This window comes from Muscardinus avellanarius, assembly GCF_963383645.1.
Source record: "Muscardinus avellanarius genome assembly, chromosome: 1".
Classification (NCBI taxonomy): domain Eukaryota; kingdom Metazoa; phylum Chordata; class Mammalia; order Rodentia; family Gliridae; genus Muscardinus; species Muscardinus avellanarius.
The window spans coordinates 110,952,875-110,970,805 of record NC_137786.1 but is presented as its reverse complement, the minus strand read 5'-3'; the positions used below and the strand labels follow the sequence as shown (position 1 = coordinate 110,970,805).

Here is a 17,931-nt window from a genome sequence, read left to right as displayed (position 1 = left end):
TGTATTTCTTAATATTTGGGTTCTAATGGTCAGAAAACTGCATTCTATTTATACCAGTTTTACAGTCTACCACTGCGAATTGTGTCCTTTGGTAGATATAAGCCTAAAAACATAGGAAGTGCTAATGCAATGGGACAATTTCTCAGAAAAATTAAAAAAACATTACAAATAATGAGTAACACAAATAAGTGTAATAATTAAAAATTTACCAAGTATATGAAAGACAAAATATAGTAACTATAGCTACATGCAGACTTTAAGAATGTTTATTGTATTAAATATGCTATTCTCAGAATGCATTGTATTTCACCAAAAATGTAATGTGCAGTTTTATAAAATAGTTTAATTTTTTTGTAAATATGAATTGTCTGTAGTGTTTGGTATATATGCACTTAGGCAATTAAAAATACATAACCTATCACTGCTAAGAGGCAGACACTAAAGAAGTCTTTTAGGAATAATGGTTAAATCAATTAATGCCAAGTGGATCAATAAATAAGAAGCTGCTCAAAATCAGAACACTAAAGTTTCTTAACATCTGAAGTCTGTGTAAATTCAAAGTATACAAACAGCTGTGTTCCGTCTCATGAAAATAAATGTTACAAAAATTCACATAGCCATCATACCTCAAGTAATCCTGAATCACTAGTTTGCTCTTTTGCGCTCAGTTAAAAATACCTTAGATATTATCTTTATTACATTGTCAGCTTCACAAACTAACAGGTATAATGGTTTCATTTGTTTAGTACATAAAACATCTATTAGAATGGCCCAAAAGTACTAATAAAACATAAGACACAACCATAACTCTAAAGGAAAAGTAAAAATTATTTAGTTGAATGTTATGCCTTAACCTATGTACAAATACAGTGCTACTGCTCATGTCCTGAATGTATCTATCAGCATATGGCAGCTTCTGAGAAAAAGCAGGGGAAAATCCTACAGAAAAACAAATCTGGAAAGTCCAGGATGTAAAGTTATGTATGACAAAATAAAACAAGAAGCTTTGGGATTATTCACAATCTCCTTCTAAACCCTTCTCTCTTGCCTCATTCACTCATTGGGTGGCTTGACTTCACTGCTGGTTTCCTCTACCCCGTGAACCGCTCTGCCATGCATCATAGGGTAAGGAAAAGCAGCAGTGCCACAGCCGTAGCCAAGATCGGCAAGGCGGGACAGAGCTTTAATGCTACCTGGAGGTCTCCCTGGGCTGACTTTGTACCCTGCAGCTTTAGTTGTGCCCAGAGGTCTGCCTGGACTTGTCTTAAATCCAGCTGCTTTGGTGGTTCCCAGGGGTCTGCCTGTGCTGGTCCGGTATCCTGCTGATTTGGTGGTTCCCGAAGGCCGGCCACGCTTACCAGATCGGTTGAGATTTTTCTTTTTCTTTAGTTCATCTTTTATCTCTATGCTTCTGCCACTTGAAGGCTGCAAGTGTGTTTCATTAAGTGGGTCTTGCCTCTGACAAACCATTGGTTTGTGGCTGACTGTGTGACCATATTTGCCTTGCTGGGAGGAATATATGTCAAACTGATCAGCCGCTCTCATGGCATCTTCACTGAGGCAGGAAGGCTTGCCAGGCCCACAGAATGCTGGGTTACTGCTGGCAACAGGGTGCATCATTTTCTACCAAAAATAAAAGACAGATATGCATAAATACACAGACACAAATATGTATCCGTACAACAGTATTCCCACTACCTAAAATTAGGCTGACACTTCAAACCACTTATGAACAAATATAGATCAAAATCAAAGATCCCTGTTTTTCTCAATTTAATTTTGGGTAGGGAAAAATGTCATATAACTCAATTATAATACTTAGTGGCCATAATATTCTCTGATTAGAAACTGGTATAAGTAAAAAATAAACTTACATTTTATAGTCTTTTTTCTCTTACATTATTAAACCCCAAAAAGATAACAGTAGTGATAAGAACTCTTTTTCTTTTTTCTTTGCAGTACCAGGATGGAACCCAAAGGCATTCTACTCCAAGCGACACCCCAGCCCTATTTTTCAGTCTTTATTTTGAAATGGTCTCACTGAGTTGCAAAAGGCCTAAGTAGCTGAGGCTGTCTGGGTATCGCGATCCTCCTGTCTCAGCCTCCCAAATGCTGGGATTACAAGTATGCATCACCATGCCCGGCTCTATTTTTTATTCTTTTTTAATTTTTTTTTTCCTTCTTGCAGTACTGGGGGTGGAACCCAGGGGCATTCTACCTCTGAGGTACACTCCCAGTCCTATTTTTTATTCTTTATTTTGAAACAAGGTCTCACTAAGTTGCAGAGGGCCTTACTAAGTAGAGCTGAGGCTGTCTGCAAACTAATCCTCCTGTCTCAGCCTCCCAAGTACTGGGATTATAGGTATGTGCCACCATACCAGGTTTGTGACAAGAACTCTTACCGACATGATTTTTTTTTCAGTCTGCCTAAGTTTCTTAGAATTCTTCCCTCTGGCCTTTTATTTTTTTCTTTGCAGTACTGGAGATGGAACCTAGGGGCATTCTACCTCCAACTTATACCCCCAACCCTATTTTTTATTCTTTATTTTGAAACAGGGTCTCACTGAGTTGCAAAGGGCCCCACTAAAGTACTTGAGGCTGTCTGTGAACTGTGATCCTCCAATCTCAGCCTCCTGAATGCTGGGATTACAAGTATGCACCACTAAGCCTGGCTCACATGTATGCTTCTAACTGACCACAGTTTCAATAATATAGACACTCCATCTTATAGTAATTTATTATTTATTTATTTACTTATTTTTGTGGGTCTGGCGATGGAACCTAGGGGCATTCAACCTCCAAGCTACAACCCCCGCTCTAGTTTGTAGTCTTCTTTTTTTGGTGGTACTGGGGATGAAACCCTGGGGCCTTTCTACCTCCAGGCTATACTCCCAGACCTATTTTATATTTGGAAGCAGGATCTCACTAAGTTGCTGAGAGCCTCACTAAGTAGCTGAGGCTGTCTGTGAACCACGATTCTCCGGTCTCAGCCTCCCAAATGCTGGGATTACAAGCGTGCGCCACCAAGCTACGCAGTAATTTATTATTTATATAGAACCCTGAGTGTACATTACACTTTACAAAAGACAGAATGTGCCAAATGAAGAACATAATTTTTTGGCTCAAGGTACAGCCTTTCTTACTCAACTACAAAACAGCACCAAGACAAAAGTTGAACAAAGGTCTCAGTGAGTGAACAAAAGGCTGCAGTGAGTGGACTTGTGTATAAACAGTTAAGATTCTTATCACAGAAATAAGGTAGAAAGCACAATAAAACAGCTCCTGTTCTGAAGACAGAAAGCTCTGTGCTCAAGGCTTCCTTCCTTAATAATAAATACTATATGGATCTTCTCCCTACCAAAAGTCCTAAATTAACAGTCCAAAGTCTTTGTTTTGTAGTGAGGATATCCCTGTAATATTCTCTTTATATAGAATGTACTAAGCTAGGTGCAGGGAATACATACCTGTATTCCCAGTACTTGGGAGGCTGAGACAGGAGTATCACAAGTTCACAGCCAGCCTCGGCTACTTAGTGAGGCCCTCCACAACTTAGTGAGATCCTGTTTCAAAATGAAGAATAGAGCCGGGCATGGTAGCGTACGCTTGTAATCCCAGAATTCGGGAGGCTGAGACTGGAGAATCGTGGTTCAGGGACAGCCTCAGCTACTTAGGCCCTCTGCAACTTAGAGACCCTGTTTCAAAATAAAAAATAAAAATTAGGGCAGGGGTGTAGCTCGGAGGCTGAATGCCCCTGGGTTCCATCCCCAGACCCCCCCCACACACACACAAATAAAAATATAGGGTTGGGGTATAGCTCAGAGGTAGAATACCCCTGGGTTCAACCCGCAATTCTGCAAAAAAAAAAAAAGGTCACAAATGCATATTAAGGTCCAGCCCCAAATTGTTAGATGTTTGCCTATAACCTCTGTACATGTAAAACTGCATTAAGACCTCAGTTATGACAAAAGTTACTCCCAGAGGTACAAATAGTGAGCCAAAACCACTGTAAACTTAGTTTATAAGTACAAAGGAAACAGGAATCAAGTTATAGAATCAAAGTTGTTGAATTACTAAATATTTGCTGTGAATAGACATAGAGCTGTTAGCCAGCTGGCTTAAAGTCTTAACTAGAAAGAAAAAATATCTACAATGAGAAGCAACTTGTTTATGGCAAGAGCCTCTTTACAGACTTAAAAATATAAAACAAGATAAGGCTAAAGACAAATAGTAAAAGGAATAATTTGCCAGGTGCAGTGCATGCCCAATATTGCAGTACTTGAGAGGCTGAGACAGGATCACAGATTCACAGCCAGCCTTAGCAACTTAGTGAGACCCTCAACACCTTAGTAAGACCTTGTTTTCTTTTCTTTTGGTGGTGGTACCAGGGATGGAACCCAGAGCTTTCTATCTCTGGGCTACACTCCCAGACCTATTTTTTTTAACTTGGAAACAGGGCCTCACTACTAAGTAGTTGAGGCTAGCTTTGAACCTGCCTTCCAAGTACTGGATTACAAGCATGTGCCACCATGCCTGGCTCAAGATCTTGTTTTCAAATGGAAAAAAAAAAGGTTCTGGGAGTATAGCTCAGAGGTAGAATATACCTGGGTTCAATCCCTAGTTAAAAAAAAAAAAAAGCCGGGAGTGGTGGTACATGCTTGTAATTCCAGCATTCAGGAGGCCGAGACAGAGGATAGTGGTTCTCGTGCAGCCTCAGCTACTACTTAGTGAGACCCTCTGCAACTTAGTGAGACCCCGTTTCAAAATAAATAATAAAAAATAGGGCAGAGTGTGTACCTCTGAGGTCAAATGCCCCTGGGTTCCATCCCCAGACCCACAAAAAAAAAAAAAAGGGGAATATATATATATTTTTACTTACTTCCCAAAGGTATAAGAACTAGGTTATTCAATATTACTTTATTAACTCCAATTCTAATTTCAGATGAGAAATAAGATAATCTGAAGCGATGCATGGTCATGTTTGTTATTCCAGTACTTGGGAGACTGAGACGGGAGGATTGCAGGTTGACGGCCAGCCTCAGCTACTTAGTGAGGTCCCCTGCAACTTAGTGAGAGCCTCTTCTCAAAAAAGAAATAAAATTGGAGCCAGGCGTGGTAGCGCACGCTTGTAATCCCAGCATTCAGGAGGCTGAGACCAGAGGATCATGGTTTGCGGACAGCCTCAGCTACTTAGGCCCTCTGCAACTCAGTGAGACCCGGTTTCAAAATAAAGAATAAAAAATAGGGCAGGGGGTGTAGCTTGGAGGTAGACTATCCCTGGGTTCCATCCCCAGTACTGCAAAAAAAAAGTATGTAAAGCTATACCTGGGTTTTTCTAAAGCAATATTGTCATCTAGGACTAGATCATTGTTGTAGGGTTTGCCCAGTGTACTGTAGGATATTTAGCAGCACCCCTGGCCTCTACCCACTAGATGTCAGTAGCAATACTCTTTCCTCACCTAATTTGTGACAACCAAAAATTTCTCCAGATCCTGACAAATGTTACCTAGTGGGGGAGAAAAAAAAAAAACCCATGAGAATCATTCGGCAACACTAAAATGAAATATTCCTATTTTATTTTATTCTCCTCTTTTCTTGTGGTACTGAGGATTAAATTCTAGTGTTCTACCTACAACTCACACCCCCAGCCCTATTTTTAATATTCATGTGTATTTATTTATTTATTAATTATTTTTGTGTGTGGTACTGGGGATTGAACCCAGAGGCATCCTACCTCTAGGCTACACCCTCATTCCTTATTATTTGTTTGTGGTGTTGATTGAACCTCCGAGCTATATTCTCAGCCCTATTTACTTTTTTACTTAGAAACAGGATCTTACTAAGCTGCTGGAAACCTTGTTAAATTGCTAAAGCTGGCCTTGAACATTCAATCCGCCTATCTCGGCCTCCTAAGTATTAGGGATTACAGGCATGTGTCACCATGTCTGGCTTTATTGTCATTATTATTAATTTTTGTGTGTGTCGTACTGAGGGGTGGAACCCAGGGGCTTTCTACCTCTGGGCCTATTTCATAATTTATTTGGAAACAGGATCTCACTAAGTTGCTAAGAACCTAAGTAGCTGAGGCTGGCTTCAAACCTGTGCAGTCCTCCTGTCTCAGCCTCCCAAGCACTAAGATTCAAGCGTGCACTACCACAACCAGCTTATTTTTTTTTTTTGAAACAGGGTTTCACTATGTTGCTGAAAGCCTCCATAATTTGCTGAGGCTAGCCTCAAACCTAGATCCTCTTGTCTCAGCCTCCCAAGTACAGATTACAGATGTGTGCTACCATGTCCGCCTTGTTTTTTTTTTTTTTTCTTTTTTGCAGGCCTGGGGATGGAACCCAGGGGTATTCGACCTCCGAGATACACTCCCTGCCCTATTTTTTATTTTGAAACTGGGTCTCCCTGAGTTGCAGAGGGCCTAAGTAGCTGAGGCTGTCCGCGAACTGTGATCCTCTCGTCTCAGCCTCTCGAATGCTGGGATGACAAGCGTGCTACCACCTCCGGCTCCACCTTGTATTTCTTTTTGATGGTGCTGGTTGTCTGGTTCCATGTGGACCCAGGATCCACAATATCCCTATCTTAAGAATTCCATGTAGCCAGGCGTGGTGGCGCACACTTGTAATCCCCGCGCTTGGGAGGCGTAGACAGGAGGATCACGCAGGTTCGAAGCCAGCCGCACTGGCTTGAGAGACCCTGTTTCCAAATAAAAAAGTATAAAAATAGGTCTGGGAGTGCAGCCCGGAGGTAGAAAGGTTTCCAGAAACCCTAGTACCACCCAAAAAATTAAAATTAAAATTTAAAAAATAAATAAATAACAAAGAATTTCATGCAGCCAGACATAGTGGCGCACACTTGCAATCCCAGCATCTGGGAGGCTAAAACAGGAGGATCGTGGTTTGCAATCAACCTCATTTACTTAGTGAGGCCTTTGCAACTCAGTTGAGACCCTGTTTCAAAAAAAAAAAAAAAAAATTAGGGCTTGGGGTGTTACTCAGAAGTAGAACGCCCCTGGATTCCATAAAATAAAAAATAATAATAATAGGGCTCTGGATGTAGCTCAGAGATAGAGGCCCTCATTTCCATCCCCAGTACTGAAAAAAATCAATGTAATCCCAGTACTTGGGAGGCCCTCCGTAACTTAATGAGAACCTGTTTCAAAACAAAACAAAACAACAACAAAAAAGTAGGGCAGGGATATAGCTTGGAGGTTGAATTCCCCTGGGTTCCATCCCAAAGACCCACAGGAAAAAAAAAAAAAAAAAAAAAAAAAAAGGTTTTGTGAAGGGCGAGGAGGCTCATGCTTGTAATCCCAGCATTCAGGAGACAGAGACCTGAGGATTGTGGTTCGCAGACAACCTCAGCTACTTAGTGACGCCCTTTGTAACTCAGTGAGACCCTGGGGATGGAAACCAGGGCTTCAAAAATAAAAAGACTAGCTGGGTGTGGTGGCACACACTTGTAATCCCAGCATTTGGGAGGCTGAGACTGGAGGAACAAGGTTCGCAAACAGTCTCAGCTACTTAGTGGGGCCCTTTGCCACTTAGTGAGACCCTGTTTCAAAATAAAGAATACAAAATAGGGCAGGGGGTGTACTTACAGGTTGAATGCCCCTGGGTTCCATCCCCAGACCACAAAAATAAATAAATAAATAAATAATTAATTAAAAAACCAAAAGCTAGGGCTGGGGGTGTAGCTCAATAATGAGGGGGAAAAAAAAATGAGGTCTTGCTAAATTGCTGAGGCTAGCTTTGAACCTGCCATCCTCCTTAAATTCCCAAGTACTGGGATTATAGGAGTGCACCATTACACCTGGCTTAAGTTTTTTTAATTTTTGAGACAGTCTTCCTAAATTGCTAAAGCTTGCTTCAAATCTGTTAAGCCTCCTGTTTCAGTCTCTGAAGTACTGGTATTACAGATATCTGCCACACATCTGAGCTTTTTAGTCACCTCTTTGGTCCTGACCTCTGCAAACAGTCACAAAACATTTCTCTTGGAAATATATCTATATATCTATATATAGAGAGATATATATAGTTAAATATGCTTTTGCCAGGCATAGTGAGAGTAGAGTGGATATCTTGCATATTCAGTGAGGCTCTAGGTTCAATCCCCAGAACTCTCCCAAAACAAAAACAAAAATGCTAAAAACAGAAATTGTCCAACTGGAATGCTCTCATAAAAAAAGGTAGGAAGCTGGGCATGGTGACGCACCCTTGTAACCCCAGCACTTGGGAGGCTGAGACAGGAGGATTGGGCAGGTTCGAAGCCAGCTGCAGCTACTCTCAGCAATTCGGTGAGACCCTGTTTCCAAATAAAATATAAAATAGGTCTGGGAGTGTAGCCCGGAGGTAGAAAGCCTGTGGGTTCCATCCCAGTGTGTGTACACACACACACACACACACACACACACACACACACACGTAGGAAGCCAGGATGGTGGCCCACGCTTATCATTCCAGCATTTGGGAGGCCGAGACAGGAGGATCACGGTTCAAGGACAGCCTCAGCTACTTAGTAAGGCTCTTTGCAACTCAGTAAGACCCTGTTTCAAAATAATGAATTAAAAACATTGGGCTGGGGGTGTAGTTCAGAGGTAGAATACCCCTGGGTTCCATCCCCAGTGAGGTACAAATTCTTTCTCTCACAATTAGGTCTGCCAGTTAAAAAAATATTTCTGTCAACAATCTGTTTCAATGTTTTACAGTTTATGCCTTTTGAATTCCCATCACTGAATTTATCAAAACCTTCCATTTAGACCATATTTCTTCTACTTCATTTTCTTTCTCCACCCCCTATATTTTGTCCCTCCCCCTACACACGAGGGGGGCAGTCTACCTCCAAGCTACACCTCTAGCCTCAACCCTTTTATGTGTGTCCCTTGGGACTGAACCCAGGGACAGTCTATCTCTGAGCTATACTCCCAGCCCTATTTTATTTTGAAATAGGGTCGGCTACTGAGGCTGTCTCCAACCTTTGATCCAGTCTCAACCGTCCAAGTATTAGGATTACAGATGTGCACCACCACACCCAAACACAGCCCTATTTATTTTGAAACAGGGTCTTGATAAATTGCTAAGGTTGACCTCAGTCCTGTGATCCTCTTGTCTTAGCCTCCCAAGTACTGGGATTATAGGCATGGACCACCACCCTGGGCTCATATTTCTTAAGAAAGAATGACTACATTTCTAAAAAGTGTGGACTAAATGAAAGCTATATTGACTACCAAAGGTTAAAGATGATCTTTTTAGATGGTTCACTGAAAGTAAGAGTCAACTAAGAGCTTCTGTATATTTACCATGATTAAATTTGAATTATCTTTTGTTACTGGGATGATACCCAGAGGCATGTTATGTCCAAGCTACAGTGCCAGCCACACACACACAAACAGTGTGTGTGTGTGTGTGTGTGTGTGTGTGTGTGTGTTACTGGGGTTCCTGGAAGCCCTTCTACCTCCGGGCTACACTCCCAGACCTATTTTTACATTTTTATTTGAAAACAGGGTCTCCTAAGCCAGCACACATGGCTGGCTTCGAACCTGCGCGATCCTCCTGTCTGTCTCCCAAGAGCGGGGATTACAAGCGTGCGACACCACGCCTGGCATATTTTTCGTTTTAAAACAGGGTTTTGCTAGGCTGCTGAGAGTCTCAAGTTTGTTGAGGCTGGCAACAAACATGTGATCCTTCTGTCTCAGCCTACCAAGTACTGGGATTACAGGTAAGCACCATGCCAGCAAATTTTTTTTTTCATTATTTATTTTGTGGTAGTTGGGCGTGGTGCCCCATGCTTGTAATCCCAGCATTTGGGAGGCTGAGACAGGAAGGATCATGGTTCAAGGACAGCCTCAGTGAGACACTGTTTCAAAATAAAGAATAAAAAAAATAGGGCTGGGGGTGTAACTGGAAGGTAGAATGCCCCTGGGTTCCATCCCCAGTTACTACAAAAAAAAAAAAAAAAAAGTGGTACTGGGGATGGAACCCTGAGACATTCTACTTTTTTCTTTTGTACGGTGAGGCTTTTTTTTTTTTCTCTCCCCTACCTCTGAGCTATACTCCCAGGTGTATTTTACACTTATTTGAAAACAGGGTCTCACTAAGTTGCTGAGAGCCTCACTAAGTAGCTAAGACTGGCTTCGAACTTGTACGATCCTCCTGTCTCTGCCTCCCAAGCCCGAGTATTCCAAAAGCGCACCACCACGCCCAGCAGGCATTCTACTTTTAAGAAACACCTCCAAGCTGGGCATGGTGGTGCACGCTTGTAATTCCCGCGCTTGGGAGGCTGAGACAGGAGGATCGCGCAGGTTCGAAGCCAGTCATGTTTGGCTTAAGAGACCCTGTTTCCAATAAATATATAAAAACAGATCTGGGAGTATAGCCCGGAGGTAGAAGGGTTTCCAGGAACCCCAGTACCACAAAAAAAAAAAAAAAAAAAAAAAAACACCTCCAGTTCAATTTTCTTATATGGAACAGGGTCTCATTAGGTTAATGAGTCTCACTACTTGCTGAAGCTGTCCTCAAACCTGTGATCCTGTCTCAGCCTCTCAAGTACTGGAATTACAAGTGTGAGCCACCATGTCTGGCTTAAATATGATTTTTTTTTTGGCGGTACTGGGATGGGGCCCAGGGGCATTCTACCTCTGAGCTACACACACAGCCCTATTTTTATTCTTTATTTTGAAACAGGGTCTGAGTTTCAGAAGCCTCACTAAGTAGCTGAGGCTATCCACAAACCTAGATCATCCTGTCTCAGCCTTTCAAGTACTGGAATTACAAGTGTGTGTCTGCCTTAAATTTGCTTTTTTTGGGCAGTACTGGGATGGGGCCCAGAAACATTCTACCTCCGAGCTACAGCCTCAGCTCTATTTTTAGTGTTTATTTTGAAAAAGAGTCTGAGTTTCAAAAGCCTCACTAAGTAGCTGAGGCTATCCACGAACCTTGATCCTCCTGTCTCAGCTTCCCAAATGCTGGGATAGTGCACCATCATGCCCGTCTTAAAATTTGAATATTTGAACTATACGCTAAAACCTCACATTCCTGAAGATTTTTATTGTGTTTGTTTAACTTCTGAAGTCTCTCAGTGAGTTTTTTTTTTTTTTTTTCTTTTTCTCTTTGTGGTATTGGGGTTTGAACCCAGGGACATTCTACCTCCAGCTACACCCCTAGCCCTATTTTTTTTTTTAGCCAATTGAACCACCTCTGAGCTACACCCCCAACCCTATTTTTATTCATTATTTTGAAACAGGGTCTCACTGAGTTGCAAAGAGCCTCTAAGTAGCCGGCTGGCAGTGAACTGCAATCCCCCTGTCTCAGCTTCCCAAATGCTTGGATTACAAGCCTGCGCCAAAACCCCTGGCTCCCTAGCCCTATTTTTTATTCTTTGTTTGGTTTGGTTTTAGTACTGGGGATGGAATCCAGGGGCATTCTACCTCCGAGCTACATCCCCGGTCCTATTATTATTCTTAATTTTGAAACAAGGTCTAAGTAGCTAAGGCTATTCCTGTGGGCCACCACCCCGGGCTTTTATTTATTTATTTAGCGCGGTACTGGGGAGGAAACCCAGGGGCATTGTACTTCTGAGCTACTGTCCCAGCCTTTTTTTTTTTTTTTGGAAACAGGGTCTCACTAAGTTAAGAAGGGTCTCACTAAGTAGCTGAGACTGGCCTCGAACCTGAGATCCTCCTGTCTCAGCCTCCCAAGCACTGGGATTACAACCATGTTTCACCATGCCTGGCTGAGTGAGCTGTTCTTTTAAAAGAATTCCTTTTCCTTATCTTGAATGTGGTAGTCATTACAGCCAATATAAAAAAAAAAACTAAAACTATTTTTAGTAACTTCACAAGGCATTCAGGAGCTTTCAAAACATAAAGAAACCTTTTCAAGAAATCCAAGTTCTAGACAGGCCCACTGGCACAAACCAGCCTGCCCCAGCAACGTAGGGAGACCCTGTTTCAAGATATAAAATAAAAAGGGCTGAGGGTGTTGTTCGGAGGTAGAATGTCCCTGGGTTCAATCCTCAGTACAGCAAGAACAAGGAGGAAAGGAAGGAAGGAACCCAAGTTATTTTTCCAAAGATCAAATATCACATAATTCTCATGAATCTACTTCAGGTCATTTGCCCAGCAATTATATGTAGTCATATACAGTTTTATGATCCTAGAGAAAGTGTTCCTCTGCGATTCATCCCACTTTAAGGGTCCACCCAGCAAAGGTCAGTTGCTATATACACCCTGCCCCGCCACGGAAAGTTTGGATTCCAGGACAGAACATAACGGTCTCCTTTGTCTTCTTTCTACTCCTTAACTGTGCCCCGTGGCGCCTTCCCCGGAGCCAGAACCCCTAGGTGACCGGAGGCAGGCGAAAATACTTTACCTGCTTGCAGAGCAGGCCCCAGGAGACGGGCTGTGCCCCACCTCAGCGTTCCTCACCTGCTCTCCGTCCACCCGGTTCTGCAGCGTCCAAGTCCGCAGGTCCCCCGCGCAGACGCCGCCTCGGCCGGCGGGCTGAGCCGGAGGCGGGCGGCCGGACTGCGGATTCCGAGCTCAAAGCAAAGAAAGGGAGCGCCCCCTCCCCGCCGCCCGCCGGGCCGGACCTACCTCGGCCGCCCCCGCCCTCTCAGCGCGCCCCGCGGCTGCCCATCGGCCGCCCCGCGCGGTGCCGCCCTCCGCAGCCGCCCCGACCCGGGCGGGAAGGCCCGGCGAGCGGCAGGCCGACGCGCGCAGGTCCCGAGCCGCCCGGAGCAAGAGGCCGCCACAGCCCCGGAGCGCGAGAGGCGGCGTGCGCGAGCTCGCGAGGCCCGGGCGCGCGCGCGCACGCCCCACGCATCGCGAGACCCGGCCCGGCCGCGCGCGCTCGGGGGCGCCGGGGGCGGGCTGCGCATGCGCGGCGGGCCGAGGCTCCTGCGCGGGGCGGGGCGGGGGGCTCACCCCGGGCCCGAACCTCAGAAAACGGGGTTGGTAAGTGGAGGCAGCGCTTTCGTCCCAGAGAAGGTCGTTATGGCTGCTTTCAAGAGATCTCTTACTGCCTCACTGAGCTAGTTTCCCACAACATGTTAAAGGACGTGGCCTCTACCCATTCGTTTCTCAGTGGGAATGTTCACGTAGTGGACTTAGGGTCCTCTGATAATGAAAAGCCTCATTTTATCGAACACCCAAGTTTTTATTGTTTTGTTTTTGTGGGACTGGGAATTTAACCCAGATATATTCTACTCAGAACTACATACACCCCCAGACCGATTTTATTTCTTATTTGGATAACGGTCTCACTAGGTTGCTGAGAGCCTAAATTGCCTAGGCTGTCCTCGAACCTGCGATTGTCTCAGCCTCCACACAAGGGCTTTTTTTTTTTTTTTAAGGTGCTAGGGATAGAACAACCCAGGGCCATTCTACCTTAGAGCTACACCCCCGGACCCATTTTTTATTTTTTATTTTGAAATAGGGTCTCACTGAGTTGCAAAGGGCCTAAGTAGCTGAGACTGTCCACGAATCTTGATCTTCCTGTCTCAGCCTTCCAAATGCTGAGATAACAAGCAAGCGTCACCATGCCCGGCAACACCCAAGTTTTTAAGATCCAGAGCCAGGCCTGATGGTTAAAACCATAACCCCAAGTTAGAAACTAGCCTCAGCAATGTGGCAAGACCCTTAGTCGCTTGGCAAGACCTTCAGCAATTTAGCGAGACCCAGTTTCAAAATAAATCGTGTAAAATATAGTCAGGCATGCTGGCGCAGCCTTATAATCCCAGTGCTTGGAAGACTGAAACAGGAGTATCATAAATTCGAGGACAACCTCAGCAAGACTGATTTTCATCAACCTGGTGAGACTCTCATCAACCTAGAGATCCTGTTTTAAAATAAAAATAAAAGCCGGGCGTTGTGGTGCACGCTTGTAATACCCACGCTTGGGAGGCTGAGACAGGAGGATCGCACGGGTTCGAAGCCAGCCTCAACTACTTAGTGAGGCTGTCAGCAACTTAGTGAGACCCTGTTTCCAAATAAAATAGAAAAAAGGTCTGGGAGTATAGCCCGAAGGTAGAAAGCTTCTGGGTTCCACCCCCAATACCACCAAAAATAAATAAATAAATAAATAAATAAATAAATAAATAAATAAATAAATATAAAAGAAAAAAATTGGGCTGGTTGTCTAGCTCAGAAGTAGAATGCCCCGGGTTAAATCCTCAATACCAATAAATAACTTATCACTTTTGGTGGTACTGGGGGTGGAACCCAGGGGCTTTTTACCTCTGGGCTATGCTCCCAGACCTATTTTATATTTTATTTGTAAACAAGGTCTCACTAAGTTGCTGAGCCTCACTAAGTAGCTGAGGCTGGCTTCGAACCGGTGGGATCCTCCTGTCAGCCTCCCAAGAGTGCGCCACCACGCCCGGCTTAAACAATTTAATTAATTAATTGAGTGGGGTTATAGCTCAGAGATTGAATGCCCCTGAGTTCAATCCCCAGTACCAAAAAAAAAATTTTTTTACATCATCCATGTCTTTTTCTTTTTTGGTACTGGGAATGGAACCCAGGGGCATGGAATGCCCGGCTCATGTCTTCTTTGAAATGGCCATTTTCTTCATTCAATCATCAAGCAAGGAAAAATAGGACAAACGTTAATGTGATTACAAACTCTTGGTGTGCGTGATACTAGAGATTGAACCCAGGGGTGTTCTACCTCCAAGCTGTAACTCCAATCCCTTTATATTTTATTTTGAAAGAGTCTAAATTGCTAAGGACCAGACCTATGATCCTCTTGTGTCAGTATTCCAAGTAATGGGATTATAGCATGTGCCATGATGCTCAGTTTGATTTCAAATTCTATTTATGTATATGTCTGGTCACCACATATAAACCCACTTACCACAAGGATTAGATTCCTCAGTCCTTCCTTCAGTAAATTTTTGGATGTCCAAAAGGAGATCTAAATTAGCACAGACACTTAGAAGAAGATATTAAGCAATGGGCAGAGGCTAGGGAAGCTGGTTTCTCCCGTGCAATGAGGGCTTTGAGGAAACAAGCACTGAAGTCTACCATAAACACAGCCCTATGCAAGGTGCTGCCCTGCCAGTAGGAATGCCCCTGGGTTAAATCCTCAATACCAATAAATAAGTTATTTATTGATATTGAGGCAAAGCAACAACTTTTCTGGGTGAACACAGAGAAGGGAAGTCAAACACAACACATAAAACTGTCAAATCCAACACTGGGCATGGTGGCGCATGCTTGTAATCCCAGCATTCAGGAGGCTGAGACCAGAGGATCGCGGTTCGCGGACAGCTTCAGCTACTTAGTGAGGTCCTCTGCAACTCAGTGAGACCTGGTTTCAAAATAAAGAATAAAAAATAGGGAAGGGGGTGTAGCTCAGAGGTCGAATGCCCCTGGATTCCATCCCCAGACCACAAAAAAACAAAAAACAAAGCAAAAAAAAAAAAAAAAAACTGTCAAATCCATTCAGCCTACTGATAAACTAGAGACTAAGGTCAGCCATGGTCTGTCGATCACTTACATAAGGAGTTCCAGTAAAAACTCTAGACATAAAGGCTATCTAGTTCCGTGTCCCTAGTTTGGAAGATAGGATTTTCTGGCAGGCAGAAATTTCACAACTTGATTCTCGACATTATTCTAATCATCCCTATAAAATACTAGCAACCAGTACTGATCATGCTAGTATTGTTTATATATAAAAAAGCAGCCGGGCGTGGTGGTGCACGTTTGTAATCCCCGTACTTGGGAGGCTGAGACAGGAGGAGGATCACACAGGTTCAAAGCCAGCCTCAGCTACTTAGCGAGGCTCTCAGCAACTTAGTGAGACCCTGTTTCCAAATAAAAAATATAAAATAGGTCTGGGAGTATAGCACAAAGGTAGAAATCCTCTGGGTTCTACCCCTAGTACCACATACATACATACATGCATACATACATACATACAGCTATCAGCCGGGCATGGTGGTGCAAACTTATAATCCCAGCATTTGGGAGGCTGAGACAGGAGAATCCAGGTTCGCGGAGAGCCTCAGCTACTTAGTGAGGCCCTTTGCAACTGAGTGAGACCCTGTTTCAAAAGAAAGAATAAAAAATAGGGTTGGGGGTATAGCTTGGAGGTAGAATGCCCCTGGGTTCCATCCCCAGTAACACACACACACACACACACACACACACACACACACACACACACACACAAAAAGAAAAAAGAAAAAAGCAGATATCAACAGGACATGGTGGTACAGATATGTAATCCCAACACTTGGAAGGCTGAGAAAGGAAGACTGCAGGTTCAAGTTCAGCCTCAATAATTTAGTGAGATCCTTAGCAACTTATTGAGACCTATTTCTTTTATTTTTTAATTTTTTGACCCTATTTCAAAATAAAAAATAAAAATAGGGCAGGGGGAGTAGCTTGGAGGTCAAATGCCCCTGGGTTCTATCCCCAGCACGCAAAAATAAATAAATAAATAAAAATGAAAATGAAAATGAAAATAAAAATGGAAGTTAGATACAGTGGCACACACTTGTAATCCTGTAATCCCAGTCCTTGGGAGGCCAAGACAGGAGGATCACACAGGTTTGAAGCCAGCATCAGCTACTTAGTGAGATCCTGTTTCCAAATAAAATATAAAACAGGTCAGGGGTGTAACCCAGAGGTAGAAATTCTATTAAATTCTATCCCCAGTACCATATACACAAACACCAAAAAAATAAAAATAAAATAATTAAAAATGGGGCTGGGAATAGATCTGAGAGGTAGATTGCCTCTGGGTTCAACCCCGAGTACCACAAATTAATTTTTTAAAATGGGAGCCAGGCATGGTGGCACATGTTTGTAGTCCCTGAATTTGGGAGGCTGAGACGGGAGGATCACAGTTCGAGAACATCCTCAGCTACTTAGGAGGTCCTTTGCAACTCAGTAAGACCCTGTTTCAAAATGAAGAATATAAGCTGGACATGGTGGTGCACGCTTGTAATCCCAGCATTCAGGAGGATGAAACAAGAGGATTGTGGTTCGCGGACAGCCTCAGCTACTGAGTGTGGCCCTCTGCAACTTAGTGAGACCCTGTTTCAAAATAAAAATGCAAAATAGGATAGGGGGTATAGCTTGGAGGTCAAATGCCCCTGGATTCCATCCCTAGACCCAGAAAGAAAGAAAGAAAGAAAGAAAGAAAGAAAGAAAGAAAGAAAGAAAGAAAGAAAGAAAGAAAGAAAGAAAGGAAGGAAGGGAGAAAGGAAGGAGGGAAAGAAAGAGGGAGGGAGGGAAGGAGGAAGGGAGGAAGGAAGAAAGAAAGAAAGGAAGGCAGGCCGGGCATGGTGGCATACTCTTGTAATCCCCGTGCTTGGGAGAGGTTCAAAGCCAGCCTTGCTGCCTTAAGAGACCCTGTTTCAAAAAAAAAAAAAAAAAAATTATATATACATATATATATATAGATAGATAGTAGGTCTGGGAGTATAGCCAAGAGGTAGAATGGTTTCCAGGAACCCCAGTACTACCACCACCACAAAAAAAAAAAAAAAAAAAAAAAAAAAAGATTAAAGAAAGACTATAAAAACAGGGCTGGGGTATAGCTCAGAATTAGAATGCCCCTGGGTCCAATTATCAGTACCACCAAAAAAAAAAAAAAAAAAAAAGGCTATGGGTGCCCCACCTACATACTTTCTTAATACTTAACCAGATCTGTTGTTTTTGATTTTTGTGGTACTGGGGGTGGAACCTAGGGGCTTTTCTATCTCTGGGCTATACTCCCAGACCTATTTAATATTTTATTTGGAAACAGTCTCGCTAAGTTGCTGAGAGCCTAAGTAGCTGAGGCTGACTTCGAGCCTGCGCGATCCTCCTGTCTCAGCCTCCCAAGCGCGGGGATGACAGCGTGCGCCACCGCGCCCGGTAATCAGATCTATTATAACAGCAACCTCTTCACTGGCCCTCCAGTGGCAGAGAACAAATAATAA

At 43.4% G+C, this 17,931-nt stretch overlaps 1 protein-coding gene across 1 annotated transcript; it reads right to left on the bottom strand.

Annotated features, from left to right (window-relative positions):
* Positions 1 to 1,053: 1,053 nt before the first annotated feature.
* On the bottom strand, positions 1,054 to 1,620 carry LOC308264105 (UPF0461 protein C5orf24; the record flags this gene model as incomplete). The annotated part of the gene is made up of 1 exon (XM_080697236.1): positions 1,054 to 1,620. One exon carries the CDS (start codon positions 1,618 to 1,620, stop codon positions 1,054 to 1,056), a length of 567 nt encoding a protein of 188 aa, XP_080553362.1.
* Between the last annotated feature and the right edge of the window lie 16,311 nt (positions 1,621 to 17,931).